The sequence below is a fragment of the Patagioenas fasciata genome, chromosome 9 (genome assembly GCF_037038585.1).
Source record: "Patagioenas fasciata isolate bPatFas1 chromosome 9, bPatFas1.hap1, whole genome shotgun sequence".
Lineage (NCBI taxonomy): Eukaryota > Metazoa > Chordata > Aves > Columbiformes > Columbidae > Patagioenas > Patagioenas fasciata.
Window position 1 is genome coordinate 13,868,974 of NC_092528.1, and position 13,523 is coordinate 13,882,496.

Consider the following 13,523-nt stretch of genomic DNA (forward strand, 5'->3'; position numbering starts at 1 on the left):
ACATAATGATAGTGAAGTATCTACTCCAGTTCACACAAACTTGGTACTATCGTAATTATAATACTTTTTTTTTTTCTTTTCCCTTTTCCTTCCTGTTTTCCCCCTTTTGTTTGGTCTACTAAATACAAAGTTTTACCAACACAGGCCAGATTCAAAATTTATTGATAGTGGTGAAAACTTCCTCTATGGATTCCAGTCAATTCCAACTCCAAGGGATTTGGCATTACATAATTTTGGTATTATTTCCTTTATATGTCCCCCTCACGAAGCAATGCATGATCTTTGTGGAACCTTGCAATTACCTCAAGAATTTATCATTCCCACTAAAACGATGTGTCACTGAGATATAAAGATAATAATTTTTTATTTCCATCTTCTCAGCTCACCATTCTCAGTGGCAGAAAGCTGTAATTCAGGACTACCAATATGACATTGCATCGACCTAGGTCAAACATTTGCCACAGCATTAGAAAGTACTTTTAAAGGTCTTTTATCTACCCTGTGTTTAAGTCTGTCTATCCCTAAAATTAAATTGTACCACCGTCAGGCTAGGATACCTGGAACACGCACTTTACAGAGTCCTGGACGGTGAGGAATTTTCCCTGAAACACTTTCTTGCACTGTCATACCTCATGAGGAATACGGTTGGACATACAATTCAGGGTCTAATGGCAAATAAAGAAATGAAGCACCCGAAAGGTATTTCCCAAGAGGAACTGTGACATTTTGAGGGAACACAACAATGAAGGGAATTCTAATGAAGTATTTCAACTTCTGAATAAATGTTTCCCAAAACAATGTTTAAATGTCAAAATAAGGAAGACTGTGAGGGATGTACTTGTGGAACAGAAATTATGGTGCTTCATTCACAATTACAGTAAATTCAAACAGCGATGTTATAGACTGATATATCCACAACTTATTCAAGCAGCAAAATACACTGTTACATTTTCTGAAGAGAGAGGTCAGATTGAAGAATCATCTTTGATACGTAAACAGTCCTGCTAAAGAAGCAAAAGACAAACTGAAAGAAATCTTGCAGCATGCTTAAATGACCGAATCTTGCTTAGGAGTCTGACTGAAAAAGAAAACAATGCAAGGGTTCTCTCTCCTTGAGGTCAGAAATCTCTGATTTTATTTTGTGGGTGTTCGAGTTGCAAAGCCTGTTCTAGCGGTACCTCTGTCTCAGCTCCGAGTGACACCGACCGATGGCACTAGAGGGATGCGGGCAGCCGGCAATGCTCACACACTCACTGCTGCGGAGCTGCTGCATTCTGCTCTGCATGCTGACTAATCTCAGGCTTTTCCACTGGCCATTAATTAGCTTTTTTAATTAAACATCTGTTTCTGTGGTTGAAAGTATTTAGGAAAGTTTGAAATCTGGAAACAGTTTTCAGATTGCATAATATTATTTACAGAATTATAGATTTCATTAATACCGAGAGACTGCATCCTACATCTGTTCCAGAGATGAGGTTAAAGCAGTGTGAAGTTGGTTTTAGTAAAAATCAAACCACACATGGGGTAATCTCTCTCATTACCTACAAATGCCCAGATCACCACTAAATAATTGTGAACAGTTAACAGACAAGTTTTGCAAGCTTTTTTCTGGGGAAAGATGAGTCATTCAAAGTGTATATCTTGAATACACTGTGTTATCTATCATCTTACATGCTCCAGTATGGCAGCTCAGAAACCCAGTCATGGAAGCCTGTGACTCATCCTGACGGATGAAGAGTAAAGAAGTCAAGCTGAATAATTTGAGGACCTCTTGCAGTTTGAAATGTATTGTTCAAAATATATATCACTGACTATTATAGGTATTATAGAAGAACTTCAGGTTGCAGGGAATTTTCCTCATAATAAGCACAAACTAATTTGGAGGAAATTGGCTTTCCTGCATCATCAACGAGGTAAGAACATACCATTCATTCAAAGTCACTAAGATGTTACATTCTCACTTGAGTTTACACTATGGTAATTTGCTCATATGCTCTTACTTTAATCTCCTCAAAGAAATTTACTGCCCATTGCCACTGATATTTGTAGACTCTGAGCAGTCTTTGCAGAGTCTTCTGTTGCAGGGCTCAATGAGCAGTTGTTTGGACATGGCTATTCAGTCCCAGAAAAGGGGACCAATGGACAAAACCCAAGAGAATTTAACACAAATTTACAGTAAATGTTTTCACTGACTTGAGTTCTGAGCATGGTGAAGCCATGGAATAGATCTTAGTTTCAATACAAATATATTCTTCTCACTTTGGAAAACAAATAAACAAACAAAAATCAGAACTATACCTTGCTATCTCCCGTTCCAAACATACTTATATAATTGTTGACCATCTTGAACACAAATCCACGATCCATAAATGTAAAACAGCGCTAAGAAAGGAGGAAAAAAGAAGTATGATTTTTTAGCCAAAAAAACCCAGTACACAGCCTCACCCAGCTGTTTGCTTTGCATCACCTACCAACCTGAATCATTTGTGCAGATGAAGTTAGTCATATAGAAGGGCAAGAAAAACCAGGCAACTAGCGAATCTGGCTTGATTTTTAAATTTCTTTTCAGTAATAACAGATTGATCAAACTTTTCATTTTCACTGTGTCTATAGCCTAAAAATAACCATCACAGCATCCAGTGCACTAGGCGAAAGTTTAGCTAATCAAAGCCATTCATATACTGCAACACTTAATCACTGGAGGTGGCACGTGATGGGAGCTGACCTGAACATCTCCTTCAGTGATTCCTCCTGAGGAATTAGTCCAGCCATGACACTTGCTGTCTGTGAGCTCCGTTATCTCTCTGGGAACACATATGCCACTACATTACTGTATGATGAGAACACTGCTCTTGCTGACTGATAGGGCTAAAGAGCCAGAAGGTGTAAAAGTGTTTGAGGGCCTTGGTGCTACAGTTACTGATATTTTCCCTTGCAGAGCCTGCCTAACAGATAGGGAATGCAATCTTGAATTCCCCGCCTTCTCTGGTACTCTGCAAAACTAGTGAAGCCCCGAGCCTTCCACCACACAACATTCAAACAAGGCTGCTGCAATCTCAGCCTGAGAAAGCCGTATCATCTCTAACCTATGTAATTCTTTCTGGCAGACTAGATTTGAAAAGAAATTAAAACACAGCCATATGCCACATCATGTAGCATAATATTACTGTCTTCCCTGTTTAGCTAAAACACAAAAATAGCATGTAAATCTGCAACACCTTCACAGGTGCAACAGCCCGCAACTACTGACTGAGCCCCTCCTGCCTCAAACCAGCATCATCTTCCAAATGATCTACCACTACGAACAGACACAGTTTAACGTCAGTATGCCAACAGCAACCAGGGCTTCCACATGGTATCAGCAACAGAGGGCAACACAGCGGAGAGCAAGCTTATCATTTATTTCACCTGTGTGTGGAAGGAGAAAAATCCATTTTCAGTTTCTGGTTGTTTTCCTTATAACCTCACAGGAACATTTGATTGTTGGAATATTGCTCTCTCCTAATGCTGTGCTTCAATTTGTCATAAAAGATTTGAGGCCGGGTTTTAGTGTGTACCATATACACTGCCCTGTACATCACTAATGCACATCATTCCATTAATGGGAAGTGGGCTGTGTGTGCATCTAGTTCAAATCTAGATTAAGTAACTTATTGAATGGCAATTTTCCCATGCTCCACAGCTAATGCAGTGATGGGAAAATAAAAATGATTGAGAAATATTAGGACTAAACCACAAAACACAACCCCTTGTAGTGACTTTTCCAAAGCACGCATGTATTTTCTTATATTTGGTAAATGAAATGGCATTGCAGTGTTAAAAAGGTAAATTACAGTATCTCACATAATATTTGCAATTTGCTTATTCTGGTTTGCAAAAGCTACCCACCCTGGTTTTGATTAGGAAATATTAATCCACCTGCAGTCATGCAGAGCTATACTATTTAATGAAAAAATACCAGTTCAGATGTAACTACCGTTTCATTCCTTACCAAACTTTTTACCCATTTGAATGCAATGTAAGAATCCACAAAATTTGAAAATGTGGGCTATTTTAGAGAAAAGATATAAATGAATCAAAATTGCTCTAAAGCAGACTTTGATAAAGCTTTTGCATTCTCAAAGACCCAAGGGCATAAAAAAATTGAGCTACAGGCCAACGCTATACTTGGATATTGAGCTATCATTCTCTCAGAATTGTTTTTATTTCCTTTGACTAGACTAGAATAGTCTCAAGTTTGCATTAAGTATGGGGAAATAAGTGCATATGCACAGACATCTCACCTTCAGAAATTTGGCAGTGCTGTAGTTTGCATTCCTGGTTTCTTCAAGAGAATCTTTATACTTCCAAACAACATGGTCTGCTAAGACCATCACAAGTGTATCCAGCTCAGTATGAAATGATTCTGGAAATCTCTGAGTTCGAGAAACCTAAACAGGGAATAGGTCATCACTTGAGAATGTACGATGTTGCACATTAAACCTGAAAATACATTCAGGCCAAGAATAAAGAATAAAACAGAGGTCATTCAACACAGAAGAAAAATATTCCTAGAGTTCCATGGCTCTATTCTGAGTATAAATGCCAAAGAGAAGAATCTGGTTCATAGGAAAGTGGGAAACCTTATCCTCAGATTCCAGCACAAGTATAATAGAAGCATCTTTGATAATCAGGCAGAAAAGAGGTCAAAACACTGATCTCCAGCTACGTAAGGTTTGCTCAAACCAAAAGGAGAGTTCCTAGATCGTTTATTTGCTGTCTGGCATAACCACCTGTTGGGTAACCAGCAGAAATTAAAGAATTCTCATTCCATTCTAACCTGCCCATTACAAAGCTGATGCAATGGTATTTTTGGCCCATCAGTTCTGTACAAGAAAGAATAAAAGATTTGAGCCTACCAGGTAATATTATGTGTTTCTCGAGAAAAACCAATATTTTACAAAGCATAACAGCATTTCCTTTTTTTTTTTTTCTTATCAGTCAAGAAGAAAAGTCCAAGCATATGCATTTCCCAGGATACTGCATTTTCTATTTTCCCTAAGAGGCAGACTGCTTACTTAATTGAGATCATATATATGCACTTACCTTTGTTTTGTTTGTATCAACCAAGTGCTGTGCCATTGATTTTAAGATAACAGCAAAGAAGAACCAGGAATGCTGTTCAAAAGAAGGAAAAAAGAGATTAGGAAAAGTGATTGATAAATACTTTATGATGCATTACCATTCCTTATAGATGGATTGCATTTCTCAGTAATGCAAAATGATAAATTCTACATGATAAACAAATCAAAGACCCTAAGTGCCATGTATTTGAGAAACATGGGATCACGTCCTTAAGAAAGCTGAAGACATCTCAGGCACTTTGTCATTGTGGCTCTGTGCAATAAGGAGCTCCCCACACACCACTCCTACCATCTCTCCATTCCTGTGGAGCACCATCTTCACTATTTGTTTGCAGGTAACTGGCAGAAATGCACAAGGCAGAGAACCCCAGAGAACAAAAGCTGAGAATAAACTGCTATGTTAGTTCCAGCAGATTGGTAATTCGGCCCAAAAAAGATGGTACTTGTTGAAAAGATAAACAGTGCTTCTTCAAATACCATTTGCAATAGCAAACAGGTAGAATACAGATTAATATCTGTAACCTCAAATCTCAGGAGATATGTGAAAGGAATACACTCAAAAAGCTTACAAATTGCCAAAAAGACCCCACAATACAACAAAGACAACCACAAATACTTTTGCGTGAGCCAGGTTTCCTGCAGGACAGCCTCTCTGCTTTTTTCAGCCTATTTTTGCTATTCCAGTGGCTCAGCACAGGAAATAGGCACAATTAAATGTATTTTTGCCATTGGGAACTCCTGAGCTGGACTGGTTAGCTCTCATACCATAACCGACATGTTCAGTGATGGGGCTTGCACATGTATTAATTGCTTAGAGCTGGTTTGACATGAGAAACCTCAGGAAACCTCAGTCATTCTCATTTTGGTCACTGTCAATCAAAGGCAGCAGCTGAAATCAGGTATTAATGTTCTACTTACAGATGAATATTCTCCCTGCATCTTCTAAAATAAAAATTAAAACAAAGTATCCTAAAAGCAATTGGTCACATCACATTGTGTAAGAATTAAGCTTCTCACTCAGAGCTGTAACAGAAAGGATGAATTTTATTATGTAAACCATGGCATTCTGAGAAATGTGTTATGCTGAGAAACTGCAGCAAGTCTGGTAAGCCTGTCCTGTTGAATCACTGCAGGATGTCATCCGTGCAAGGCTTGTACAGGGAAAAAGGAGAGGAGAAAGAGATGCAACTAGTGAGTTTCAGGCAGAAAACCAGTAGTAAAACTACAAATATGCTATCACTCACCTTCAAAACCTGTTTCATTGTTACTTGGTCATTTAACCTCAGAAGACCAGTCATATTCTTGACCAGCTCCTCATGAACAGTCCTTTCTTCAAATGATTTGGTCCTGAACACGTACTGAAGAAGAAAGGAAAAATAAAAATTATCAAAATATATATTAAAACAAATATAAAAAAACTCTGGAGAAGACAAATTATTTATACACTCCTGACAATCTTTGCTGCCAAAATACCTTGACTGAACAACACATTCACATGAAGTTTAACTCCCCTTAGCAGTAACAGCTCAACACTGCTCTCCTACAAAATCCAAGTTTTAAACACAACTTCCTGTTGATTTCAGCTTACTGTGAACCAAGAGGAATTTCTGCTTAAAATCAGTGCTACAATTAATTTTTTTTCTGTAGGGCATAGGATCCTGACACCTCTAAATTGCCTTTCAAGACATTTCACCGGGGAAAAAAAGGAATAAGCAAGCAGAGGAGGTACAGAGGGTTTTTTACCCACCTAGTCAGGGCCACCTTTCACTTGCTCCTTTCTTCCAGTGGCAACAGCCTGTCAGAGCTGGTAACAACTCTTTGTCCTGAACGGCACAGAGCACCCACTGGAGCTGACTGAAGGGGAAAACTCTAACCCTTCCAGAAATTCAGCCCTCAAGAGTGGAATTTATCTTCCCAAGTTGCTCAGAACTCATAAATCTAGTATGAGTTTTATTTAACAATTTAAGCTAATAATTTGGTATTGGGAATCATTATACCTTCCCTAAAGCAAGAGCTCTGCCAGTGCACCAGTTGGGATGAAATACCTTTTCCATTCAGCAAGGCAGGTAAGAGAAAGGAATACAACTTGAAAACATCTTATTAACATTCAGTCTTGTTTCCAGAGCAGATGCCATAAGCTTCTCCCTACATAGTTTGACATTTCTGGGTCCAGTTTAAGTCAGTGTAGTTTCGCATTATTACTGCATCTCAGTCACTCACAATTCTCAACTTACTTATTCCCAGATCAGCATTTCTAAAGTAGGCATTCATTTCCTTACAGATGAATAAAGGAGATTAACATTTATTGGCTTTTGACTGCTGCTGGAAATGGAAAAACAGGTTAAATGGACTTTTGGTGTGGCTTAATAATCACCTGTTATTTCAAAGATATTTAGCTGCAATAGGTGTCTGTGGCAATTTTGAAAAGTTATTATATAGAAGAGGTGTTAATACCCGTCTAATTAACTACATTTAAATGTTACATAGGGTATTTATTTTAGAGTCTAAACAGTTCTACTAGACCTCAGCAGAATTCTTCTCTGCTTAGATCAGAGTACTGGAGACTAAAATTTGACTACTGAGATGTTTCACCTATAAACACATACTTTCATGAAATTTAGAAGTAAATTCATACCATGGAAATATCAAACAGCAGTTGTCAACACTGAAATTAAACCAGTTTTCCCATTTGGTAACCTAACTCATACCATATTTTCATTATTCTACACTTGAAAAAGCTAAAGTTTCAGAGTTCATGAGGAAAGTATTTGCTTTCACTTTATTCCTAAAATTAATTTAAAAAACCTTTAGGGTTTTAGAACCCCCCAAATTTATGTCACATATATTACACATAATTCACGAATGAAATGTACGTTATGAAAACTACTTGTTGCACAGTGAATCATTATGAGAAGAATATATAAAAATATATGATAATAATAATAATAATAATAATAATAATAATAATAATAATAATAATAATAATAATAATAAAAAATAAGAATATCATTACAGCCAGAATCCCATACAGATATTTGTCGCTCATGGCTTCTTTCCATGACTGTGGGGGACCTCTCATTGCTACCATGACCTCCATCAGTTCTGTCACCACTGAGCCAGTGCAGGCCAAGCGACAATGCAATGGCAATACCTACTTCAGTTCTGCTAACAATCTGCAAGTTGCTCTATGCTGCTATTCAAAATATGCAACTAAGTTAATAAACGAATACTCAACTATATTACAACTTAATCATTACTGATTCATCCAGTAAGACTAGAAAAAATTTTCCAGCGCTCTCTCCCGCAACTAAAAGGGCAAGAAAAAAAATACAGGCAAGTGGAAGGACAAAAAGTGTAACACCCTTAAATGAGGTTCATTTGTCCATGCCAGTAACAGCAGTTAATGTATTCTTCTACTTAAAAACATCCTTCTTCATAAAAATCTCAGCTTATAAAGTTGTTACCCAAATACACAATTTTTGAGATACTTGCTGGCCAACAGCACTACTCATACTCATTAAATAGATATTCAATTGATACGGATATCAAGGAGATGATCTTTAAAGAGGCTACTCCTTTGGCCTTTTAAGCAATAATACAGCTTGCCCAGAACCAAACTCCAGAGAACGTATCCATATATATTCTATATATACCCTCCTCTTCAAAACAATAACGGATGAAAAAAGCTGAGTAAACAGGGTACAGTTACAAGAATACGAACTCCACAAATTAGAGAAGAATTTATGTACAACAGCACACATAAAGACACAGGATCTTGAAACTAAAATGACAACTTCAGAAAATAATGTAAAGCTTAGTTAAAAAGCTACAGCTTCCTAAGAAAGATGCAGCCGTCTTGCAACCATGAAGACACTCAGAAGTACCTCTTACATAAAAATTACCACTTGTGGATCCTTTTCAACTACAGCTAGGGCAACCCTGCACATGTATAATACAGCTGGTCAGATATTTTAAAGTGAGAAATCTCACCGTCAAGACAAATGCTGCAAACAGTGAGCAAACTAAATTAAATGTCCCTGGTATCTATCCAGCTAAAATTTTATGATCTTTCATCTCTTTATCTCCAGCTTCCCTTCTCTCACACCCTGTAAGGTAGGAAATTCTCAGTTTAACACCATTTCACAAAGACTGACAATAAGCCTATGCTCCCAGAGGCTCTGTGGAAGTGCAACTGCACCAGGTCTTGCTTTTAAAACGTAAGCTCTAGTCATCAGTTGACTATGGAGAGTCACCCCTCCCAGATCCCAGTACCTTTTAAGAGTGCCCTGCAGTTTCCTCCCCCTGTGCTTGCTCAACTTGGTGTCCTACAGAAAGAAAGCTGCACCACGCAGAGGAAGCATGAGCAGCCCTTTGTCCTCCTCACTGGAGCAAAGTTGCAAGCCAGGATGCAGCTGAGTTTGGTGGATAAGGACAGTCCTGTTCTACAGGATGCCCCCAAAACACAGAGAGGTGGTGTAATATGTTCAAAGCGACAGAAGAAACTTATGGCAGAGGAGAATTGACTCAGCCTCTTCCAAATCTTACCTTAGTTTCCTAACCATAGACAACCATCCTACTAGTGGTAGAAAGCTATGATGCAAATGCAGAGAAAGCCACAAGCAAGTACAACTAAGAGTAGACAGGAAAAAACCCCACAAGAGCCAAAACCAAAACCCCCCACATAAACTAGTTAACAGTATAACAGCAATCTTACCGTCACATAAGAATTGATGCAGTTGTCTAGTTGTTCTTCATGGCACTTAGCAACAATGTTAGTAAGAACTCTGCAAGATAAAAGAAAAAATAACAAACTGTTTTGTGTCGTAAGGCAGAGAAAGTTTATCTGATGCATCACATTTTTCTGTTATTTTAACCTTATTTAGAACAGTCCATAAGGGTTGTAATTCAGATGATAAATAGTGTGTGCAGAAACTGTTCCACTGGGAAAAACACGGTCACCCCTTGGGCCTTCCACTTGCATGGATTGTGCTGCTATATGTGCATTCGTCTAACAAAATGCACCCAGTTTTAATGATTATAACTCTACTGATGTAGCAAAAAAATAAAACTATTAACTAACTAAAACTTATACTGACTTTGGATGAGTAGGAATAAGAAAAATTAGAGTATGTTAATGAAACAGAGGGGCAAAATCCTCTTTGGGAATGCTTGTCAGGTTCTGTCAGATTGCAGTAATTCTGTAAAGCTGTGATACTTTGCTTATGACAGCACCGTTAATCAAAGACAAACACAAGCCTAAGGTCAAGCCTGAGCAGGTCCCTCTCCTGCACTGTTTGCCCACAGCCAGCACCCCTGGCACAGAGCAGCAGGGAGAGGCCGGACACTTGGTGCAACCACAGATGCCCTGAGCTTCTGCAGACCAGCTTGGTGATCAGCAGCATGGAGGAAAATTGGCTGGGTCATGTCGGCACTCACTCTCACAACCTGAGCTGCTACTAACAGACAAGTGTGTCAGCAAAGTTTTCTCTTCTGTTTGTACTTGAGCTATTGTTGAGATCATCCTGTTTCAGAAAACACAATTCTGAGCAAGAAGTCTTCTTCAACTGAACCATAAGATTTCTTATTGATTACTGTGATTTAATTTTTTCAGGATACTTGACACAGAAAAGACTCTGCAATTTCATTATCTTATTTTTATGTTAAAAGAATGGGGAGGAAACAGTTCATGGTACTCAAATGTCAATAATTAGTGAACTGCATCTCAAATTCAGTGATATGCATAGTAACAGTATGACTAAAATGGAGTATTAATATTGCTGACTGTGGTCCACATACAAGTAGTAATTTTGACTAGCTTGGTTATTTGAGTGTTTTATGCCAATTCTTATTATTGAATTCAAAAGCTTTGTAATTATTTTAAGTCAGTATTTTTCATATATCTCATTACTCGCTGTTAGTAAGAAAAGTAAACCTTGTAGCAAAACAAAAAAAGCTATGACAAAATTAGTTGTGCCCATTCTGCTCCTTCAGCCTTTATTCTGATTTGAAATTGAAATGAGTTCTGGCAAACATGAGACAGAGAAATGATGACATGACTGGGCCCCTAGACAAGTAAATAACCACAAGAGAGTATAAAAAGAATAATGTTTTCTTCCTAACACATAAGCCAATCTATGCTCTCATTCTGTTGTTGTTGCTTTTAATATGTTCAACACAAGCTGCTTCAAGCTATTCTAAACAAAATACAATGTGTGTATATATAGGACACATCAATGAATGGCACACAGTGCAGACGTGCATAGTCCCGTTGACATCAACTCTATCTGCACAAAAGCCACTACACATACAAGAAAAACACTGAGAATACTTCTTTTCTTTTTTTTTTTTTTTTTTTTGGCCAGGTGGCTGTATAGCCAAAATCCTAAGCAGGAAAATATTATTATCCTTTCTGTTTTCCATTCAACTACTAAAACTGTTTATTTAACAGCTGCATTTTCTGTAGCATTTATTTTCCAGTCAGTTAACTGATCCTGAAATTCCAGCCTGGATGAAATCTTTCATTCTCTGTATCTAACCTTAACATCAGTTGATTTGTTGGCCATAAAGGAGTCCTGAACAAACGTCTGACTGCCTCTCTCCCTTGGAAAATAGTCTGTAGTAATGAAATCACACAAGTTTACAAGGAAAGGTTCTTCTAATCCTAGTGCTTAGATGCAGTAAAGCTGGACTTTGCCCTGCAAGGTGCCATGGAACCTGAACTAATTCTGAAAAACAATTTGTGGAAAGAAAAAAAATACACTGACAGCAGATTAGTCTAACAGGCTTGCTAAATACAGTTGTCATTTTTTTTTCCTATCAGTTGTATTATAGTCCCCGTGTTTAGCTACTGGCAGAAGTACAGCAAAAACACCACTATGGCCAAAAGAAAATGCAATGCAACTTTCTGCCCTCCTGCAGAGACCAATAATAAGCTTTCCAATATTTTTTCCTGCTGCCCTGATTAACAGCATCAATAAAAACAATTTCATTATTTGAGGGGTGAGAGACTCAGCAAATCATTTCAGTTGTTTGCCTGCTCACTGGAAAATGCTTCCATTGCTCTTCAGTTATTGCTGATTTACTCTAATTAAAAAATGCCCAGAACAGTGTGACCTGGTTGTTTGACTCTGCATTGGATGCTGCAAGATGCTAAGCTCTTCCTGTGCTGAACTTCATAGCCTCAGACACAAACGTAGACCAAAACTGGTATTCAGCTCTGTTAGGAAGCACTTAGCTCCTTGAGAATGAGACCTTCACCTAGGATTGCCTCAGGGTACAGAGACATGTTTGCCAGGGTCAGTGATTTCCTGGTTGCTATCAGTCAGCCACATGATACCACACTCTTCCACACATAATCTGCAGAGCACTGTGTTTAGAAGGAAACAGGCATTCTCATCTACTGAAGTCTAAAAGCCACAGTCAGCCATTGTAAGAGTAGCTATAACTGGACTAACTCTATATTTGCACTCCGGAGGGAATCATTTTCCTCATACAGAAAATATTCAGATACCTGGTCACAGCTGTTGTAACTTCATCATCACTGTTTTGCACCAAAACCCAGAAGAGTTGATTCAGGACTACAGGAAGAAAATTCATAATTACATGGATCTTCTCGATCCTCAGCAAATTCTGTAACAGATGTAAGAAAGAAAATGAGAGTTTTCCAGTATGAGCAATGAAAGTTGATTACTTGGTTTTCTGCTTCAGCAGGTAAAATGCATTTCAGCCACTGGTGTGACAGCAGTAGAAAAACAGGACAACTAAGTAGAGGACTGGTTCCCCACGGAATTAGTGTTAAATACAACCAGACAACAACTGTAGGTCTTGTCCAAATTTCAGAATTTCAATATTTTGCTTTACCCTGACTAAAGGAGGGAAAAAAAAAGAGACAAAGAGAAACTAAAACCAATTTTCATATTTCACTAAGCATATGTATCTACAAGCAAGAAAATAAGTACTATTTTCAAGACTTGTATTTCCTAATATGCCGTGTTTAGAATTGTGAAATGCCAGATCGGTTGAGAGAAAGGCCTAAGTGCAATTTTATAGCACAGTTTGTGCTGCAGGTTACTTTACCTTACAAGAATTGATGAAGTTTGAGGTAGGAGGCTGGGATAGATCCTTTTCCCTTTCTTGGCACTGATGGAAAAAGTTATTCAGGTATGGATCCTAAAATAATAAACATTCAGATTAATGTATATTATAGAAAGGACTAGAATTCAGCTCCATTAATTGGTTACAGTGATCACCTATGATACTGAAGAACATACTTGGTCCCTACTGCCTTAGACATAAGACACAGAAAGACAGATCAACTTATTTAGTCCGACCAACTGGTCAACACAGTTTGCTACACACAACTTATTTCCACGTGGTTTGACCACTCCTTTTCTCAGTGTT

At 38.0% G+C, this 13,523-nt stretch overlaps 1 protein-coding gene across 18 annotated transcripts in view; it reads right to left on the reverse strand.

The window, feature by feature from the left end:
• Positions 1-13,523, reverse strand: part of DOCK10 (dedicator of cytokinesis 10) — a 154,474-nt gene that overhangs the window by 32,405 nt on the left and 108,546 nt on the right. For all 18 annotated transcript variants that reach the window (XM_071812468.1, XM_071812463.1, XM_071812466.1 and 15 more), the window contains exons 23-29: positions 13,200-13,292; positions 12,634-12,752; positions 9,838-9,907; positions 6,368-6,481; positions 5,086-5,157; positions 4,284-4,430; positions 2,299-2,382 (exon numbers count right to left, since the gene is read on the reverse strand). In XM_071812468.1, the coding sequence (XP_071668569.1) occupies positions 2,299-2,382; positions 4,284-4,430; positions 5,086-5,157; positions 6,368-6,481; positions 9,838-9,907; positions 12,634-12,752; positions 13,200-13,292 (699 nt within the window). The remainder of the gene's footprint in view (positions 1-2,298; positions 2,383-4,283; positions 4,431-5,085; positions 5,158-6,367; positions 6,482-9,837; positions 9,908-12,633; positions 12,753-13,199; positions 13,293-13,523) is intronic.